The sequence below is a fragment of the Colletes latitarsis genome, chromosome 11 (assembly GCF_051014445.1).
Source record: "Colletes latitarsis isolate SP2378_abdomen chromosome 11, iyColLati1, whole genome shotgun sequence".
Lineage (NCBI taxonomy): Eukaryota > Metazoa > Arthropoda > Insecta > Hymenoptera > Colletidae > Colletes > Colletes latitarsis.
Genome location: NC_135144.1, coordinates 16,695,960 through 16,717,365, shown reverse-complemented (window position 1 = coordinate 16,717,365; position 21,406 = coordinate 16,695,960). Strand labels below are relative to the sequence as shown.

Here is a 21,406-nt window from a genome sequence, read left to right as displayed (position 1 = left end):
AATGTGGCTCTGATGGAGCAACCTGTGTATGTATATACGTACGTATACAAAACATAATTAACGCTGTTGAACGTTGTAGATTTTCGAAAATTACCTTCGATGGCTGCAACCGATCGTTTTAATGATCAACAAAGCCACCCGCATGTGTATGCCAGAGTTTTCTATGGCGATTGCTATCACTATGCTACCGACGAACATCATCGTGGTGTCGTTCATGTAGCAAGCGCAAGTATCGCCGGTGCTCATTATACCCATCAGTGGATAGGCAACGACAGGAATCAAACCTGTGATCGGTAAGGGAACCACCTCGGTCATCCAAAACAGTGCCATCAAACTGATCACGTACAGACATCGCATCGCTATCACCTGCGTCGAATCGAGAGATGGTTTTTCTTGCTTTGTTTTTGCTTTGCAATATAGAGTTGCAAGCGACGTGCATTTGAATAAATAGAAGGAGAAGGGATTACACCGTCTTCCGGATAATTGTTTAAAATTTTCCCCTGACAGCCAATCCGCAGTCGTTTCCACTACTGTTTTTGTTTGTTCAACGTGAGTAATTTGTTGACTTGCGCGATCAGTTGTTTCCGGGAAGAGCGATAAGACAAGTGGGATCATATATCATTCACTAATGAAAATTAAACTGTTTACATTTCCATTTTATCTTCAGGAGATACCTTTACCATCAATGGGTTGGCAAGGTTTACCTGATGAAAATTAGTACAAATACGAACTCATTCGGACTATTTTTAACGATTGGGTCATCGATGACCCAGTTTTATTCTAAGGACGGTTCGAGTGTTACATTGCGGTTCATGGTCACGCATATTTTCTCATACGTACTGTAAATGCAACTGAATTTATGATTTGTGCAACGATAACATACAGGGCAATATCGAGACCGATGGTTTTCTTGATTACGGAGTAGCAATTATCCGGAATACAGTATAATTAGAAGCAATTGAAAAAAACTACGCAATAGTGAGAAAGAACTATAACAATAACAATGACGAGAGAAAAGATCAATCTGGTGTATCGACGAACCTGAGTAGTCTCGACGATGATGATGGGCAACAGAATTAGTGGCCATAATACTATCACGAAAGATCTCCAGTAAATCGAAAGAAATCGTATCAACAGAGTCCCGAAACTAGTAGTCTTTCTGAAACAATTGACATTGAAAGTCACGGCACTGTGACCAATATTACATCATTGGGGTGGGCTAAACGAACGTCCAACCAAGTTAAAAATCTACTTTTAGGCAATGAGTCATATTTTTGATAAAAATAGTAATATTATTGCATATCGTCTCGAATCTGCTGGTTGGATTCATCGGTGAGGCGTATCTATTACATCATACCTTAAACGTGAACGATTATTAGGTTGTTTATTAGTACATAATTACTTTGAACAGACTTTAAACGAATAATAGCTTCACGTTTAAGGCAGTATCTGCTGGATAAACTTTACCAATGTCCAACTACCAGATCCGGGACGAAATAGCATATACAGTAGTTCCCGCTTTCAAGTGACTTAATAGGAGTACAGCTAGTCGAGTAGTATACAAAATAGATAGCGATTTTTATATTGAACTAATGTCAATAAGAATCGCTCTTATCTGTGCTTTTGGTCATATTTATTTCAGTTGTTATAAAATCTTTTCAAATTTGAAAGTATTAGAAATATATTAAATCATCGTCGCCATACAAAACCGGAAAAAGCCTTACATAGTGTACAGTGTGAATGATTAGGGATGTCTGGTTCGAGATGACGTTTACTCAGGCGATATGTTTATTAAGACAGTCGGTTTCGAAAGAGTGATACAAAAGTTAACAGTTTCATTAAATCCCTGATTAAAATGGTCAGAATAGATAACAAATCTACGTATATTTTACTCAATTTCATTTCTATATTCCCTCTTGTTCTTTCTCACATATTATATTGTTCACCAAACAATGAATGCACTTGTATTGTTGATAGTAGTCGATACTTTTTAACTTTACTATGAATTTGTTTATTTTGGTCGGACTTACTGCAGAACAAATACATCTCACTAGCTGATATTCTACATTTACTCTATAAAAATGTAAATAACATATAAACTATTAATACATAAAAGTTACGAACAGCTAATTTATTATTTCAGAAAAAGAAGAACACTAAAAGTATTTCGTTACAACGTAAAATTGAAAGCGGGTATTGATGCGATTTTATCAGTATAAAATCATAGAGGAAAACGTACAGTACCTGATAAAGCATTATGTTATTCGGGTAATCCTTACGAAATTACAAAGTCTGAAATGACAAATACAACGGCGACGTTCGAAAATACAGGGTGTAACAGAAAACATATACATATTCACGTCAGAATGAATTGTGATATCATTAGCTGACAAAACAATGCGAATAATCGGTAGAAGAACGGATCGTTTCAGCAAAAGAATAGCTATTGTGTATAATTAGTAGAAGCAACGTTTCGAAGTTGAGTATGGGTTACATGTGACGCTCAATCAAGGCATGCAAGGCTCATCAAGATTCTCCAAGATTTATCAGAATATTACAAGGCTCGTACAAGATTTCTCAGGTTCCATCAAGATCTTTGGCCTCTAATAATAGTTGAAAACAATTCTAACGCGTACCCATTATTGCACTTTTCATAGCAGCGGTCGTTCGATCCTACGATAAAGAGGGGACAGTGATCTCGATTCTGTCGATTGGCGTTAGAGTTCGATTTCCGTTTGAATCCGTTTAGTTGCTCACAAAACGTATATACGTACCTTCTGTCCGTGGAATTGATGATTTCCGGGTACGGATCGTCGGGCTGCGTGGCCATTGCTCCCTACCGAGTCAAAAGGAAACGTTGTTAGAAAAGATTCAAATCGTCGTTGATTCGAATACGTTCGATCGAGATATACGAAATCCGGAAATCGGAAATCGGAAATGCAAGATCGCCCGACGACGCGCGCGCGCGCGTCCCTAACACGGAAACGATGATCGAACGCGTTTAGAAGTTAACAGAATTGAAGGTGTACGCATTGTTTCTCGATCAAATCGTCGATACGAAGAGTCGCGTGGTTTTCTCTGTCTCCTGTTTCCTTTTTCTCTCTCTTTTTCCCCTCCCCCTCCTTCCCCCTTGTCGCATTTGCAGGCATTACGGGCCAAGTAATTTTACTAAGCGGCACCGAACGAGATTGACCTCGGTGGTCTCACGGTGGGTCATCTAACCCCGTCGCCGCGTTTTACGTTTCCGTCGTTAAATTTATTCCCCCGTTCCAGCATTTGCGAACAGCAGCTTTATCGTTGGATAACTACACACGATGGGTATCTAAACGAGATTAAATTCGATCTGTGTCGAGTACTCGACGAATAACCATCGAAGGGTAATTAAACGCGTCACGTTTCGTAAACGTCTTACGGAATTTTATTTTCCCGACATAGCGTGCACATGTAACGGATTTTTTCCCCTTTTCTTTCATTATCGCTGCACGAAGGTCGTCGAAGAAAAATGCGTCTAACGCGACGGAAGTTGCATACCGATCTACGTGTTTTTTATCGTTTAATTCTCGCTGTTGGAACTGAGTGTTGCATGATCGTGAAATGGTACGATTATACGTGTCTCGAACTCGAGTTTTCATTTAGTTTCGGTACTGGGTAGCATGTCCATGGTAAATGCATTCACGACTGTGACTGTTTTGATTAAATGCGCCGATAACGCGCGGTACCATCGGAGTCGAACTTCTTGATTGCAACGAGCACCAAGGGACTGTATTGCATTCTCTACTCGTTACTGTACCTATTGATACAATACCGTATCAATAATTCGCTATGAAGGAGACAAATTTAATATAAACTTTTAATTCTTAATGGTTCGAATAAAATATAGATTTAATGAAACGAAACAAATATTGGAGAAAAATTATATATGTACGTATTTGCATACTATTTGTATCAATATGTTTGCATGATACACTGGTAAATTTATAAACCATGTACTTAATACCGATCGCTATTTTATTCCCCCACAATAAGTAGCAATATTAAATAAACATGACTTCGATCAGCCTCTTTTCATGATTGATTTAAAGACTTCGATGTTTGTACGTTCGCATAGTTATGAAAAACGTGTACACTCGTAAATCAAAATCGTTACGATATTTTCCCCGTTGCAGCCGCGATCTCGTTAATTTCGTGTACTTTACGATACACTTAGTATCGAAACACAATTCGTTCGTAATATTATAAACCATGCACTTGCTACCGAGCACAATTTATCTCCGCAATTAAAAGCCATATTAATAAAATAGAAAACAATCACAATTACCATTAGCGTTCTCTATACACGAATCTTCGAATCGACGTTTGCTTTAAAGATTTCAATGCTCGTACGTTCGCGTAGCTACCAAAATACGAACGGACATCGCGAACGCCAGCGATCGTAGATCGATACGCGTAAATCGGTATCGTTATGGCATTCTGCTCGTTGCAATCGCGTTCTCGATATATCCGCGCTCGTCACAATCAAGTCCGTTCGAAGGGACTTTTGAAACGACAAATGCCTCAACTTGGGTTCACGTTTGTTTGCGGTGTTATCGTTAACTGAGAGACCGGAATCCACGGTATCGATGGTCATTCAAGAAAGTCACGATCGTTGCACCATACGACAGCACGACCGGAATGCTAATCGAACCCGATCGATTCGATATCGCGTGTGGTCGATCAATAAACGAGTACGTTCGAAACTGCACACGTTCGTCGCCGGGTAATTCGGTTACCGTTGATCGAACGGGAAAATCGTGTTATTTTCCGTACGCAGGCCGCCGTATTTCACTGTTGCTGCGATGCGTGTATCGCCCCGGAGTCGCGAAGACCCTGAGCGAGTCCTCTGTCAAAAAGCAGTTCCACTTTCGGTAGTTGCACGTACGCTGCACCACCACTGTTCGTTCTGTTCAAAGGCACGCAGAGTCGGGCCTCTTGCGATTAAGCTATCACCCCTCTCCATCTAGTTCCCTCTCTTACTCTCTCTCTCTCTCTCTCTCTCTCTCTCTTGTCGTTTCTGCGTTTTCTTCTTCTTCTTCTTCTTCGTCTTCTTTCCTTGTTTTTTGTCTACCCCTACCTCGAGGTTCGTCTCTTGTCTACTTGGTTCGTTCTCCAACGACTGGTAAGTGAACCCAATGGAGCACACCGGCTCCTCGCCGATGCAAACGTTCTCGGTCCCCGTCTCACGACCTTGATGCGTCGTACGATCCTCTACACCGGGCATATTCCTGACTGCGAACTCCCAATCACCCACCTCGAATATTCAACGCGTTCACTGTCCGGTCTCTTAGCGGCGTATCCAAAAGCGCAACGCTATGAACCGTATACGGGTCATGGACAGTGGACGTGTTAACCGTAGGAATATGAAATCGCGTATCGAAGAAAACACCCGGAAGATCCGATCCAGCCTCGTTTTTGGGCCTGCTCTTCTCGCGTGACCTCGGTCCTCGCGAGACGCTCGGTTTCGAACGGGTAATTTTTTGGCCGTACGAAACGATCGTATTGAATGTGCACCGTTAGTCGAGGAAACCAGTGTTTATGTTCCTGGACGATCATCGAGGAATGCATCATTATTTTTATCGTAAGAAATGGGAAATGCGTCGTTGTCGAACAACGTCGCTACTTGTTGTATCTATTTTTTGTTTTTGCGCACGTGGAGTCAGATACATAACAAAGATATCAGTTTTGTTGTCTCACGATACAACAAATTTACATAACTTTCATGACTACGCCTTAGAGTTTCTAAACCTCAGGCTTTGTTACTGCACAACTTTCATGAACCCCTAATACATATTTTATATACTGGATCATGTTTTATGAAACAGAACCAGTCTTCTTTGCAAGTCGCGTTGATGGTATATGTATAATCTAGAATAATTTAAGAAACCTTGGTACGATTTTATCAACGATATAATAATTGTAAGGTTTTGGGGCACCCTTCTATCTTCAAATAAAATAAACGTTTTCTTACATATACGTAAATGTTTTATTGAAAATTGTACTGTTGCATGTTAAAAGGACACTGTTTACATATTATTAAGTTAACTACTTTAAAAACTATTAAAATCTAAATAAATCTGTTTTGCCAACTTTTCTTTAGAAACAAATATGGAGGTATACATTAGGGTTCCAAAATTAAATTTTAATAACTTTCTATTTAAGTGTGTTGATGATTGTACGTGTTTGTGATCGAGTGAATTATGAGAAAATCCTCCCTGATCTCAAATAAGAAACAATAGCAAGCGAGAGGAAGATAAAAAGGAGGAAGTGAAACCAAAGTTGAACAAAATGGCTACGCCTTGAAACCATCGTATCTTTGTAAGGCCCTTTCGTAGAGGCTCAAATGTATTATAAGCGCCGTAAAAATGTAATTTGAGGCAGGTATAACTATAAATCTGCACCCTCGACCTCTTTGTGGCCGTAACGGAACGCCAGGTAGAGGACAAGACGCGATCAAGTAAAAATTCTAAAGTTACCAAAACTTAGAGAAACATTTAACGTTTCACTAACACATCTTCGTTGCTTCACTCTCTGTACGATGCAAATTGGAAGTTTCTTTCGACAGAACATCAAACATGACGACGATGGTTACTTCGAAATACTTGAAACTTGGACTCCATTCGTTTAACGACCACTAGTATTACCTGTAGTTTAAAATCCAAATTAATAATATGTTTATTGCTATTATTTCGACGCTTAAGAACAAAAAATTCAAGTTTTTCATTTAAACTTGGCCATTCCAGCTTGTTCATGATTGAAAGTGAAAACCACCACATGCTAATGCGGAATCATTTACGTACGACGTTTCGCGCGTTATTAGACACACAATAGTGTTCTATAGTAATCGACAATACTGCATCCTTTCATACCCTTTCATTGTCTCCCGACTTTCGGCAAACTATAGGCGCCATCCAATTTTCAACTAATTCGGAGCTGCTCAACCGTTTTCTACTTGTTCCTCTTTTTGCTATGTTCAATTAAAATTTGTACGTCTTATCATTGTCTCGACACGATCCACTAAACACGAACATGAAACTCATGGCATCGTTTCGAGATGGTGCGCGAAACCCGATTCGAACGTTTCGCGTCCAGCGTGTCAGAGCGGGCAATGATTAAGTTCATCAATTAAACCACGAGGCCGAATCAAAGCTGCATCAAGTTTCGTATTGTCAAACGCGTGTCCTCAATCGTTGACTGTACGATTTCAATTGGCGTCGAGTAAACAATCGGAAAACATCGGTGGTAAAATAATAAAAAATCGGATGCGACGAGAGATAGTTTTTGTAAACACCATAAATCGGCCATTACCGAAATAAATACCGGCATTTTTCGATCCCTTTGATATAACACGTGACAAATTAATTAGAAGATTTTCTGTTAATATTTTCGTAAATTCCATAGATCTGGAACTATTCTACAAATATTACAAAACTGTAATTTAAATTTTTATTTAGATATACATACATGTGCAATTATATTTCTACGATATTTTTGGGGATGCTTCGAATTATATGAAGTAATAGTGCAAAATAATTGGTGACCAATGTTTAATTTTATTAGTAATCAAATATTATTCAGAATATCGGCTGTTAGATTATAGCGTACATTCGACAATATATATTTTAAAGAAGAGAAATAATCGCTCGACATCAAACTGTGTCAGAGGAGCAGCTAGAACTATGTTAGCCTTAAAATATTTTTGAAATTTAAGTAAAATAAGAAAATCGAAACAATTACTGGTAAATATAGACAAAATACCGGTATTTTTATACAGGATGTTCGACCACTCCTGGGAAAAATTTTAATGGGGGATTCTAGAGACCAAAATAAGACGAAAATCAAGAATACCAATTTGTTGATGGAGGCTCCGTTAGTAAAAGTTATTACAATTAAATTCAAAAATTTCAAATCGTTCTGGAAAAATTATTTTTGGTTACAGGGGTCAATTATAAGCATTTTTGGTGAATAGACATATCCCTGAAATCCTACTCACTTTCGAGAAAAAAAATCGGGTAGGTGTTGAAATTTTTTGGCAGAAAAAAAATTTTTCAAATCGTTTTAAAAAAATTATTTTCGGTTGCAAGAGTCGATCACAATCATTTTTGGTCATTACACATACCCCCGAAATCCTACTCAGTTTCGAGAAAAAAATTCCTTACCGAAAATATAATTTCTGGCCAGAAATGACTGCCCGAATTTTCATGCGAATCTTTAAAACGTCATAACTTCTGAATGGATTGGACGATTTTAATGTTTAAAAAAGCAAACTACGCGTATTTTGGTGGAGAATATGTAGAAATCGCAAAAATATTCGAAAAGCTGGTCCTTGACCCCGAAAAATGAGAAAAACCCCATAAAAATGGTCCAATTTTCAAACGTCCATAACTCCTACAATAGTGAATATATTTCAATGAAACTTTTTTCTGAAGTAGAGTTCATGGGTACCTACAAAAAAGTATTAGACAACTTTTCTGTAGGGTTTCAAACAAAATTCCTAAAAATGAAAAACGAATTTTTAAGAAAAATCGGCAGGGGGTAGATGCCTAAATTTTTCGATGAAAAAGAAAAGTTTCAAATCATTCTAAAAAAATTATTTTCGGTTGCAGGGGTCAATTACAATCATGTTTGGTGAATAAACATACCCCCGAAATCCTACCCACTTTCGAGAAAAAATTCGGGAAGATGTGAAATTTTTCGACGAAAAAAAAAAATTTCAAATTGTTCTGGAAAAATTATTTTCGGTTGCGTGGGTCAATTACAATAATTTTTTATGAATAGACCTATCCCCGAAATCCTACCCTCTTTCCAGAAAAAAATTCCATACGTGCGGAACTTTAAACGTTAATAACTTTTTAACGATATCTCCATCAACAAATTAGTATTCTTGATTTTCATCTTATTTTGGCCTCTGGAATCTTCCATTAAAATTTTTCCCAGGGGTGGCCGAACACCCTGTATACCTTTTTATACTCGTACATATAAGTATCTTTAAGGGTTGTGACAATACATATAAGTTTCCGATTAAAATTTTTCGGCACCAATACGCTTGGTATAAGCGCGGAACGCGTCCTGACCAAGCGAAATAGAGTACGCGCAGCGTTTAAATCAATTTAATCGTGTAATTAAACCCGCTCACGCTACCGTTTGTCCTCGTGTGTATTACGCAACGCAACCCATCGCGTCTTGTGTAGGACGTAAACATAAACTCGCATTCGCGGACCGACGTTTTCCCTGCGTTTCCCTCCTCCGGTTCCAATTTTCTCGGCCGCCGTCCATTGAAAAACAAAGTGGAGCAATGACACCGTATTCTATATTCCGCAGTCAACCGATTTCTCGTCGATCGAACAACCGTCCATCGTGCACAAACGAACGTGACCGACTTCGAGATCACTTCGCGGAGTACGTATGTAATTCATTTCGAAACGTCCTTTGACGAGGAAGACAAAAATAGGGTTGGCGCCCGTCGGAACAAGGGTAGCCATTGCTCGTTCCTTTCTGAGACGCGGCGATTAACATGCCCGAAAAGCGCGATCGAGAAAGACAATGGCCGTTAGAAAGTTCACCGGATGCGGTGTTGACTGAGATGTTATCGAAAAGTTACCATTACCATTTCCTGTAACTTGCTCCTATCTTATTAACAGTCCATCGACGAAGATGGATCAGTCTTGAGCCATGTTCTGTCTTTATCGTTGGACGATTCATACATTGTTTACGTGATCAGCGTTGAGCTGGCCACCCGGGGTCTAAAAAATTATAATAGATTTTTAAACATTTCTTATTTCCTGTGGTTTTTGTTTGTCTCGTGTTATTTTCGTATGTGATATTATATCGTGTTACTTGGAAAGATAAGAGATAATAATTTTAGTATATCAGTTGGATCAGATAACGGAAGAACGTACGTCATAGTCCTTGACGTCTTATATGTAAACCTGAGGCATGGTTTCTCGTTATTCTACCGAAGTGACATTTTGCAAAAGTTATTCTTTATGCGTTTTAATAATTGAACCATCTACAATTTCGGAATATCCTAATACGAGCGGCCATTTTAGTCCGAACGGATATCGAAGTATCACTTCCATGCCACTAGATATAAAAAAATAAATAAACGCTATGTAGGTTTTACATGCTGAACGTTAAGAATTGTATTGGAATTAGTCTATAACTAAAGACTATTTTAATACACATAATATTGCGAACGTAAAAGTTTCAGTGATCGCGTGCAACTGCAAATGATTGTATCTTCGTTTGTCCCTCTAGCGAATGTTGTTTTCAATCCTCGTTTGTTTGTATTCATTTTTATCAGTGATTTGTACAGTCTCTTTGTTTTTTTTTCTAATTGGGTTCAGGAATTTTTCAATTAAATACTGTGCTGCAAATAAATCACCTTTTTTGTATATACTCTCTAAGAATATAGTGTCTAAAATGTGCAAGTTGAATATTGTAACAAAGTTAGAAGTATGAACGAAATTACAGAGGTTTGAAGTATAATACGTCGCGCGTAGGTAGAAAATGACCTGAGACGAACTTTAAACGTGTTTTTCTTGAAGCTATGTTTTAGAAAATGACTTCCATGATATCTGATGAAGTAATTGACCAATTCACTTCAAGTTTTATATACGTGTTCTATAAACATTCTTTTAAGAAGATATTGAAGTGTTATCGTGGAAGCCTAACGCAAAATGAAAGGGTATTGTTCGACAAATTTAAGAATTTTTTACAATTTTTACCTTTTAAACAGTGAGAAATAAAGGATCATCAGCAATTGGTTACATCGTCATAACTATAACTATCTTGACACATGCGATTTAACACACGATTTATGTGAATTTTAATAGTTTCCAGGTTTACTATGCTCCAAGCTGTCCCGATGGTTTTTTCCAAGTCTTTTATGTTCGCAAATTGCCGTCCATTGTGATAAAGCCGAGGTAAAACATTGATGTTAGCTCCTCGGAGATATTGTTTCATAAACTGGCTGCAACGAAACACGATAAAAATGTGTAGAAGTAAACGAAAAATTCTAAAATTTGGTAAACAATGCTCTTTTAATCAATACTGTTTATTAGAAAAATAAAGGAAAGAAAAACTTTCATGTTCGATTCTAAGAAAAAGTTTGAAATTTTCAGAAATATTATTCAGTAAGATATTAAATAGAAGCGGACCAGGATAAGATGCTTCGAGGTGCTCCGGATGAAACATCAACATGCCTACAGTAGAAGTTTTGCAGCTTAACCACTTGTACTGTATTTATAAGGAAACTGGAAACTCAAGACAGTAAATTACCTTCAATTCCTGTGGCCTTTAAATTGTGTGTTAGGATGGAATGTTAGGAATTACTTAGCTAGTCAAAGGCTTTCCGAAAGTAGATATAATTGTGGCCTTTATCGAGCGTGATACATAATAGTTAAATAGTATCAAGTTGGGCGTAACTGATTTCAAGGAAACACGTTTAAAGTTTTTTATGCAGTTTTTACAATAGCAATTATGTAACCTTGTTATTTACGTGTACGAATCCCTTTCCTTTCTCTAATAATGTTTGCTAAACAGATTAGTAAATGCTAGACACGTAGCAATGTTTATAAATATATTATTGTATGCGTTTCCACCCAAAACATCTTTATAACAATTCTTCCGACGTAAGATCGCCATAAATTGGTTTAATTGCTGATAAATCACTCTCGTTAGGTGGCTGTTTATATTTAAACGTATCAAACGTGTCCCTTCAAACTTCCGCTTTAAGTCACTTGCAGCAACTGCCGGTTCTCATTATACGAAGTTACGAATTTTTTCTTTGTTAGTCCAAGGAACGCAAACGGTTCGAACTTATGGGATGATTTAACACACGAACAATGAGTCGGTGTCTATAATCGAAACCGCGAGGAAAGTTACGGCATGCTTCTGTAAAAGATATGCATCGAAAACACTTTCGAGTGACGTAAAAATAGTAGAAATAGCTGCAGATATTGCCACATGTACTTTCAATGATATCATCGTACTATCTAGTAAGACTACATTATTATATATTATGACGACTATCGGCGTTAGAATGAGCATAGAGGCTAATCGTACGAGCATATCAGAAAGGTCGTCGAAGCTTTAAATAGTAATTACGATGCTACCAGAGAGAGTGCGAAACTTTCAGCACTCTTTCGTATCCTTTTAGTGATTTTGCGAAATAGAAATACGTTAATACGATACTTCGATGAAATTTACAGAGAAATACAGAATTTACGCGAGCATATCTTTCGCTGTGCTGCTGCTGGGCATCGGAGTGCCTCTTTGGTGGCACACCACCGCGGTGCAACGTGTTTCGCTCCCTTACGCTGGAATCGATGGATTGTCCAATTTGGACGTAAAAATCAAAATAAAACTCGTCCTCGCGGTCCTTTCCGAACGTCGAGCCGAGAAGTTGACTCGAGAGTTAAAGGAAGCCTTCGGGAATACTGGTGAATCATTCAATGAAATCACTTGAAGTCAGAATAATAATAATTTCTTTCCTTGCAATTGAAATTATCACGTTTTTTCAGACATCTATAAGGTGGAGATCGTATCCCGTATAATACCCATTAACTTAACGGAACACGATTTTAAATACACTAATATGGATAAGATAGCGGCGTCCAATTTCGATCTCGATATTGGTGAACTTTTACTTATGGAGACGAATGCAATATTCGAGTTGATTTACGTTGGTTGGGAACGGGGGATATACTTCTCACCGCAGACCAGTAAGTTCCTTCGAATTTTTCTATTCTTTTCAAGTCTAAAGTAAAGTCTAGTTAGTCTAGATTTTAATATATCTCTATGATCGACTTACATTTCAGATGGATCGACATTGGCTCAAGTATTGTCCGAGTGGATGTTGCGCGAAAAATCGCTGATCCTGACGAAGAATGCGCTCGCAGAACCGACTTTGTACAGTCTGGACGTGGAAAACAGAAGAAGATTTCCAGCTAGTCCGGCTTACGACGTGCTGATCACGGTCGTGAATCCCAACCCAGAAAAACTGAAGGTCGACTGGGATCTGCGCAAGATGGCCGAGAGTGCGTAAAAGTACTTTAACTTTTTTTCTTTTTCCGAAGATAGGTGTCCAAGCTTATATGTATATTGATGTGTCTGCCCAGTGTATAGTGTTTGAAATACTGAAATTAATGATGCATGATTTTATTTGATGCACAGTGTCATTAACTTTAAATATTTCTAGCATTAGCGTTGTACGAGAGTCTATTAAAATATTAGTGACACAACTGTCAACCTCCTTTCCTGAACACGTCACTGTTGACATTCACATTTTCTGTTCGCCTTCTTTCAGAATACGTTGAACCTTTTCTCAGCGAGCTTTCGATCTCGAGCAATTTCTCCGTAAAATCACAATGGTTGTACTTGCTTCCGCTGGAAGTGAACCCGAAACGCGTGCCTGATAGCGGCTTGCTAGGTAGACACTTTGCACTGCCGGAGGATGTTCTACCGCAATTGATCACACCGTTGGAGAAGAAATTAGGTAGGTGGATCGCCGACATTCGCTTACGAAGTAACAAAGGCGAAAATAAAAGGCAACATCCACGTTTCAGCGTCGCAAGTCAGTCTTCATCCGACTATAAATTTCGTAATCTATGCTGTTCCATGCGACAATGCTCCGCTGCATATTTACACGCGTTCCGGGCATAGGTCGAAAAGCAACGTCAACGTTGAAGCGTTTCTGTCGCCAAGGTAACGCGTACCCGACGATTAAGCTTTAACACTAGGTTTACGTGTACCTACTTCTATCAGAGGGGTTTTTATGGACAAGCAACAATAGATATAAAAAATTTACCTAAATTTTGCGAGGGGAATAAAAGTCACAAAGAATTTCAAAAAATAAGATGTACCTAAAAATGAATATTTATTATTACAACTTACAAAACAAGTCGTTTTGACCTCCTTGGTAGATTTAGTGTTAATATGGAGAACGAATGCCCGCATAAATTGTAGCCAATAGATGTTACGTAATTCATTGCGTCTACATCGCGTTGTTTTAATTCATATATAGGTGGGGCGGTGTGGTGTTTATCAATCCATCTTTAGAGGCTTGTGCTGACGCAAAATCCAATGAATCGGTCACCATTGTTCCAGAAGAGGTTACCGTCGTTGGCACATTTCTCGCCCAACTGAAACTTCTTCTAGGTATTCCTGAGCCGGTAATCGAACGATTTGCTATACCAGTTTTCGCCGATAACACGTTAAACCACAGAGACTGTTCTGGCCCAATATCACTAACCAGCAATGTACGTTAGTCCAGGCTTGTTACATTTATTTTTTTCTTATTTCAGAAACCCTTGCACAACGTTTTGACCCTCCCTCCGAATGAATTTAAATTGTACAATTGGGAGGTCGATGCTTTGTTGCGCATTCGCACGATCGAGCAACTGACTTCGGCTAAATTGACTCTACAGTCGCTCGCCCGACTTCTTAAAGAAATCGGAAACATTGTGATCACGGACGTCGTAGGGGATAGGATAAAAACTGCCTTACGTTTAGTGGAGAATTCAGCTGAACGACTAGCCGACGGCGATCTCAGGCAGGGTTTTCTGCTGAGCAAAGAAGCGTTCGTTGCCGCAGAAGCTGCATTCTCAGACCCGACGCTCTTAGCTCTGCTATATTTTCCAGAGGATCAAAAGTAAGATGAAATAAGAACTTTCCTCTTCTGATTGCAGAATTATTGCGAAACTACCGCATCTCTGTACATTTTTTCAGATACGCCGTGTATATACCTCTTTTTCTACCAGCTATGATACCAGTATTACTTTCTTTAAAGAATATATATAAACATTACTCCCTTCGAAAGGTCAACGCGTGAAGGAAACCGGTCATTGTAAGACACAACGAACGAGAAAAAAAAAAGTATGATAATCGACAACATTACAACGACGTGTAACGGCAAGGCACGATGTCTGCGTTACAATATATGTATGATTCTATATTTTACCTGTGTTCAGCAGCAAAGTAGAAACGAGGGACTCGACTGACGAGCGTTTCGAAACCTCATTCAGGGACTCTAATGTAGATCGAACGTCGCAAGTATTTTTCGGAATCTGTTCCACCCGTTCCTCGTATGCCAAATGTTCCGAATCTCGTTTCGTGTTCTCTTGCACAGTCAAGGACGTTGTATATTCAATGAACAGCGAAACAAACGATACAAATAAAAACAATAATATTTTTTATTGTACAAAGAAAATGGTTGCGAAATTATTAAAAGAAAGAAAGGAAAAGTATATTGAGCCGGTCAGTGTTCCAACGATGACTGTCGAATGACTTTAAAACGTTACATATAACTACACTTCGTTTTTCTTTGTCGTGCATCGAAACGTACATATACGTACTCCGAATTATAATTTTCTTCAATTTTTCTTGTCCACGGATAATGCATTCAATCGTATCACTCGTCATAGCGTACAACACCGTAAGATAGCGCTACATAAGATGCCTGTTCGTCGTACAGGTACGCGTCTGTCCTGCCTGTACAAATTCACGCACGCAACCGCACGTTTGCATCCACGCACTCTCGCATGCTCCCACGCGCATTCAACGCGACCAAACGTTTTCCACGCATCCCCATGCATTCTTCCTACCAAATTTTAAATTAATTATCATTAGATCGTTAGAAACAACTAATAATATATATACAATACACGTGTATCAATCCTCAACCAGTTAAAAGGTTACAAAATTACCAAGTTGAATTGCTATAAAAAAATATGTTCAACTATCGTGAGAAATTCCACTAAAATTTGAGAAAGTCGACCGATCATGACTCGATAAAAACCAGTGCAAAATCGTAGTTAATTACTATAGGTGTCGCGTCTAGCGAGTAACAATGACAACTGTTCGTCGCGTTTTCTTTGTCTAACGGATCTCGCCCGGTAGTTGAACATTACTAAGAGTAAAAATAAATTAATCGGTGAATCGAAAAGCTTACTCGTATGAAAAAGAAATAGAAAAAAAAGAACGTCAACGAAGACTTTGAACTAGCTGTATCGCGTGTTGCAGAGCATCTACGATATTCTGAAAAACAGGTACACCTTCGCGCGTCGCGTAGTCCGACAGGTACATTCTTCCCCGGTTGTAGTCTTTTGTGGCTTGTTCGGTTAGCTAAATGAAAAAGTTGTTTTTCTATATACACAGCAACAAGTGGAGGAAAAGGAGAAAACATGAAAAGGATAAAGGTGGAGACGATAGACGCGTCGGTAGTAGCGATAATTATAAAAGTACAATATACGTATATTCAAATACGTTACACAAACGCTTACCTTCTCGCCAGAAACTACGCAATCTTCGGGAAGCGTTTGAACGCACAGGACCAGTTTTGCGCGTAATCCAATCAGATAAGCTGCAAGTGCCATTATGGTGATGCCACGAGAGTGCTGTGGCACGATCAACAATATTAACCGCGAATTTTTCATTTTCTGTAATTCTTGTGGCAACACCTTTACGTTGTACTCATTCAGGCCTGGTCGGTATAAGGATAAACCGCTAGATCTAAAAAGAAAAATAACTTACACGTAGACTCAACGACACTGTCGCAATATCGAGAATCGAAAGAACGTTACATCTCGGATGCTCACTCGATGGAGGATGCTGCAGTTGTTTCTAACCAAAACTGATCTTTGCCGATTACTCCAATGTACAAGTCTCTCTTCTCGGTTTCAGGCACGAAGGAATTGGTCCAATCTAAAAAGTTGAATGGTCGCACGAATCGTACATAACTGTTCTCGGGAACACTTTCAAACTGATCGAGGCGCGAGCGTCTTGCGATGACCTGTTCGCTTTCATACACGTTAACGATACACGCGACGGATCATAGGAAATGGTTTAGAATAGGAAATACCTAGGAAACGGTTAAAAGGTTGCACGATAGCTCTGCGAAGAAATTTTGAAGCCTTCCTACATAATATACTCCAAACTGAAGGTATCTCACTTTCACAAGAAATGCCGTTGGTCTTCGTCCTCCAAGCTGATTCGGTAGCTAGGGCGTAGAACTGTTCAAAGTTTATCCGCAATTCCATTAAATCTCTCTTGGCTGGAAATGCATCGTCTATCAACGTCCTATATGTTTCTAAAAGCATACATGAATACGAGGGGTGGAAAATATAGGCAAACTTTCTTCGCCGTCTCGACCACGTGGCATCATCAGTTTTATTATTAAGGAAATATAAGAGTTTATTACCCGATTTATTTACGACATTCAGAAGATCCGAAACCGACAAGTTGCATTTGACATTTGATTGTAACGCTACCCAAGCCTACGAAACGAAGAAATCGACACAAAGGTAGGTAATATGTTGTACCAATTTTATCGTAGGTAACGCACTTTTGACAGAAATAATATTAAGATTTGATAAACTCACTTCTCCTAATTTAACGCTTCCGCTGTCATTAATATCCATGGACTTGAAAATCTCCCTTAGCGTACTACAAAAGAGTAATTTAGAATTGGACATTGAGTACGACGCGACTCTCGCATAAGCGTGTATACACGGATATCGAAAAAGTCTTACACCGCGTCCATTCCATTTTGACTGAGTGAAATTTTAATTGGTCTAATGCCATCTTCGGAATGCAGATCTTGCACGTTAACCTCTTCGCGCAGAACCTACGACGCAACCATATTTGAACCAGCGTTGAAATCTGATACGCGAGAAAATAATTGTGCAATTACTTGCTTTTACTTTTTGTCTATTGATTACCTTGGACGTACAATTAAGAGCAACTGATACACTCTCGAATATTGGTATCCTCTGTCTCTCCATAAGGTACTGAAGTACCAATAGTCCATTCATCAAGTCGTAATATTCCCTAAACAAAAAGTATAGCGTTTGTCAAGAATGTATTGCCGACAACGAAGGCGCGTTAACTCGGCAGCACGATGGTTAACTGAGGTGAACACCCAGAAAATGTTCATTCAATCGTAGCAGTTTGCATTTATGACTACTCGCTACAAAAGTTTAGTCCATAAATAATCGTTCGAGTTAACCATTATGCTGCGAAGAGTTAACCGACGGAAACTGAAAGTCTTACTGAGTGGATACAATCTCGCCGAATATCATTTGACCCTGACGATACGGATAAATAACTAGAATTAAAGACTCGCGACGTGTAGCTGCTAACTGAGCTGCTTCAATGATGCCTGCGCTATTGCGCGTTTGGTTATCAATCACAAAGAGTAACACTTTCGCCGTCTGTTTCGCTTCATACTCTTGAGCTATCAGTTCTGGTCCCCAGTGCGACACTTGCTAGAACGTACAATGTACAATTACATAAACTGTTAATAGATCACGGATGAAACCAATGAAGATGATGAAAAACACATACGGGATTGTAATAAGTAATTCCGAGGCTCTGAAGAGTCGGTATCGCTATTTCTGACCTCCATGTGGTGGGATTACAAGATCCACCCAGAAATACCTCATATGCCATTCTCTCTATAAAGCGTGTAATTACAAAAAAAAAACAACCATAAACGAGTGATATAAGACTCAGTTTATGCAAAATTTTTATACACGTCTATGTAATACTGTAGACTCACTTGAACCGCTTTTGCTGTTCGTATCCTTTCCATCACAGTGTAACGGACGAGAGGCGCTCATAGAAACGGCTGTTCTGCAATCAGACATACACGAGTTAGTCTCAATTGAAAAAGATATTTTTCATGAACTGAAGCAGTATTATCACACTCAAACTATACAAGTCAGTCTTTAAGTGGTTTGCAAGAGGATTCGATATATCCAGCTCATTTAGTACAAATGTACAAGTTGAACCTATCTCTGTTGGAGTGTGGTAATAAAATCATTATGCCGATTGTTAATTTAACAAACCTACTTCCCAATATCAAATCCTTTTGCAACAAGGAAAAGCACGCTACGCTGCATTGTCGATAAAATGTTTCTACCGCAACTAATTGTAACCAGAAATTTGTTGCTTTGTGCCTAGAACATATGTATTTACCAATGTTGCCAGATTCAATTCTATAGTAAAATTGATGCTTACAACGAAGGCATAAGTAATAATCATCCATACTTTTTGGACTAATACTTATCGATATAAATACATATTTGTATTACCCTTTCTTGCACAAACGTGCCAATTCAACGACGAACATGTAAAATTCTTGGAGCATTATATAGGTATCTAAACAGATGATCGAGCAATCTTCAGTAAGTTGATGCTCTTTGCATATTTGCATCCAGTTTACAAGTAACAGCATTACGTAGTATGTGTCTTTCACCTGAAACAATAATATATATTTGTAATAAAAATTTATTAACATGAATGATATATATATACTATACTCCTGATATAACTATACTTACACAGATTTTGTCGATACTTATCGACATATGCATTTATTAATGTATGATAAGACCTCATTGTTTAAAAAATGACACACAACCAAAAAGGCTTATGCCCATCCAATGTATCTACCCTTTAATCGTCCAATAGAGGAGAATTTTGGATTTTCCTATTTAAAAAAACGGTGCTTTATTGATGCTGTATGCATGGGTCAAATTATATTCTATTACATCGCGTCTTATTAATATCGCTGTCAGTGCTAGTACCAAGATATGTTAAATTTCGAAAGAGAGAGAAGAGTTCCAAATAATAGTAAAAACAAGTAAACAGTGAAACGCAATTTGTCAAAAATACTAAAAAGTTGAAAGATCACGAGGATCACGACGCATACACAAGGTTTATATTTAAGAAAACTTAATACGTAGTATTACTATTGACAGGTATAAAAGTTAGAGCGCACTATTTAATTACCTATTGCAACTACTCGATACTACCCACTGAAAACGAGCTTATAAGATCGAGGGACGATGGAGAGTCTGTCAGACACACTAACCTTGACGATAGTTCGGTGCTGCATGCCCACGCATGAAAAACATATGTGGTAAACTTCGAGGAGAAAACCATCGATTCTGACTGCATTTGACGTGCATTCATCTAAGAATCACAAGCGTAAATAAAAACCGCGTCAACCGAACGTAAATCCTTTGGAAAAATTAACGGTGAGAGCTCCGTTTGTGCACTCCTGCTATTGCTCATACTTATTTATACACCGTTATATTTAAAATGTAAGAACGCGTCGTCGAAGAACCACTGCTAGGTGTGGATCACAAATAAGTTACATATTCGTGAAAACTCTCCCCAACACTAGTGACATCGCGCGCAATCTTATCCGCGCGAAAAGTACCCCTTCGTTCGAAAGCGCAACGCACTCGATCCGCATCGAGCTGTCCCGTCGAAATCAGTAACCGTCGATGAAATCACAAATCAGCGCTCTACCACCGTTGAACGTCGCGCTTCGTGTCGTTCTCCTCGTTTATCTTTTATACGCTCTTCCTTTTCTCTCTCGCACCCCTCCCCTTTCAGCCGTCTTGTCTATCCCCCTCGGTTACCCCCTCTCCTCCCGACGTCGACACAATACCCTTTCTCCTTTTCTTTCCTTATTGTAAATTTTGTGTCGATACCTTCGAACGTTTAATTCTCATTCTACACATCGATCACGAGTACCCGCGTTTATAATTTCAACCGATGCTTAAACGGTTTATCGTTAATTTTGTTTAGATGAAAAACGACGTGCTCAATACGTTTCGCGCAGTCGCAACGGTGATTCGCGTGTTTTTCGCCTCTCTCGCCTCTAACACTTCCCGCCACTCGTCCACACGCGTCTCTCTCTAGACTACCGTAGATCGCGCGCACCAACTCAAGACCAGACTCGAGAATGACGTAAACCTCCAACAATGAAGCGTGATGTCACACACATTGAAGTTCGTAGAGGTTGCTCTCACCGTCGCCATCGTCATCGCCATCACTGTCACCATCACTATCCGCCCAGGGATTTTCGATTCAGCGACAGTCTCGTTTTGTTTGAAGCGCGTCGCAGTCTCTGTATATGCCTTTGATATATTATTGAAATCGTCTATACGCGACTTTTTCCTACGTTTCGTCGTACGTAACGACCAAATTATGAGGCAAGAGCAAGATAACCGCTATTAGGAAAAGCAAATTGTTTTCAAAGGCGCGGTCAAACACGAGAATGAGAGAACCATAAGGAACTGACTGACGTCACTTTAGTCTATACTACTCGTGCACGTCCAATGCGCACTATGTTTGACATTCTTCTATTCTTTTCAATAACCCGCCGTCCATCTACCGCCATTTCTTTGGTCCTTTCATCTATACTCTTCGACATCTTGGTCATGTAGGTTACCACCTGCTTACCACTTTATCACAGTCATTTACTATTAAGTAAAGTGAAACTGAATTCTTTTGTTCTTTCGAATTTATTATTTCGATTACCAAAAAGGTTACAATTAATTATAAAATGTTTATGAAA

General features: G+C 38.9%; 3 protein-coding genes and 1 long non-coding RNA gene across 14 annotated transcripts in view; 1 reads left to right on the top strand and 3 right to left on the bottom strand.

Moving 5' to 3' along the window:
* Positions 1-5,132, bottom strand: part of LOC143348406 (protein I'm not dead yet-like) — an 8,098-nt gene extending 2,966 nt beyond the window's left edge. For 3 of the 5 annotated variants that reach the window (XM_076778576.1, XM_076778579.1, XM_076778580.1), the window contains exons 1-4: positions 4,319-5,132; positions 2,775-2,836; positions 1,042-1,159; positions 95-366 (exon numbers count right to left, since the gene is read on the bottom strand). In XM_076778576.1, the coding sequence (XP_076634691.1) occupies positions 95-366; positions 1,042-1,159; positions 2,775-2,836; positions 4,319-4,321 (455 nt within the window). In that variant the 5' untranslated portion in view covers positions 4,322-5,132. The remainder of the gene's footprint in view (positions 1-94; positions 367-1,041; positions 1,160-2,774; positions 2,837-4,318) is intronic. The other 2 variants (XM_076778577.1, XM_076778578.1) reach the window with 2 other exon arrangements.
* The window catches only part of Pig-s (phosphatidylinositol glycan anchor biosynthesis class S), a 19,410-nt gene extending 3,395 nt beyond the window's left edge, over positions 1-16,015 (top strand). Inside the window, exons 2-9 of the mRNA XM_076778581.1 lie at positions 12,246-12,476; positions 12,558-12,758; positions 12,855-13,073; positions 13,343-13,531; positions 13,602-13,740; positions 14,060-14,207; positions 14,340-14,686; positions 14,764-16,015. Of these exons, the coding sequence (XP_076634696.1) occupies positions 12,246-12,476; positions 12,558-12,758; positions 12,855-13,073; positions 13,343-13,531; positions 13,602-13,740; positions 14,060-14,207; positions 14,340-14,686; positions 14,764-14,866 (1,577 nt within the window). The 3' untranslated portion in view covers positions 14,867-16,015. The remainder of the gene's footprint in view (positions 1-12,245; positions 12,477-12,557; positions 12,759-12,854; positions 13,074-13,342; positions 13,532-13,601; positions 13,741-14,059; positions 14,208-14,339; positions 14,687-14,763) is intronic.
* Positions 6,122-10,070, bottom strand: LOC143348411 (uncharacterized). The gene is made up of 3 exons (XR_013080763.1): positions 9,933-10,070; positions 9,641-9,776; positions 6,122-6,677 (listed from the first exon to the last, which is right to left on the bottom strand). It is a non-coding gene; the product is annotated as an uncharacterized LOC143348411 (long non-coding RNA).
* On the bottom strand, positions 15,210-21,406 carry LOC143348405 (uncharacterized). 7 transcript variants are annotated; one of them, XM_076778569.1, is made up of 15 exons: positions 19,910-21,406; positions 19,377-19,525; positions 19,128-19,291; positions 18,882-18,992; positions 18,593-18,666; positions 18,379-18,488; positions 18,085-18,299; positions 17,754-17,862; positions 17,565-17,659; positions 17,415-17,478; positions 17,234-17,309; positions 16,895-17,122; positions 16,632-16,737; positions 16,317-16,545; positions 15,210-16,158 (listed from the first exon to the last, which is right to left on the bottom strand). In XM_076778569.1, the coding sequence occupies exons 2-15, from the start codon at positions 19,407-19,409 to the stop codon at positions 16,018-16,020; spliced, it is 1,755 nt and encodes a 584-aa protein (XP_076634684.1). In that variant the 5' UTR covers positions 19,410-19,525; positions 19,910-21,406; the 3' UTR covers positions 15,210-16,017. The 7 variants fall into 7 exon arrangements, with proteins under 7 accessions (XP_076634684.1, XP_076634686.1, XP_076634690.1 ...); XM_076778571.1 differs by having other exon boundaries at positions 16,985-17,122; positions 19,910-21,398; XM_076778575.1 differs by having other exon boundaries at positions 18,886-18,992; positions 19,910-21,396.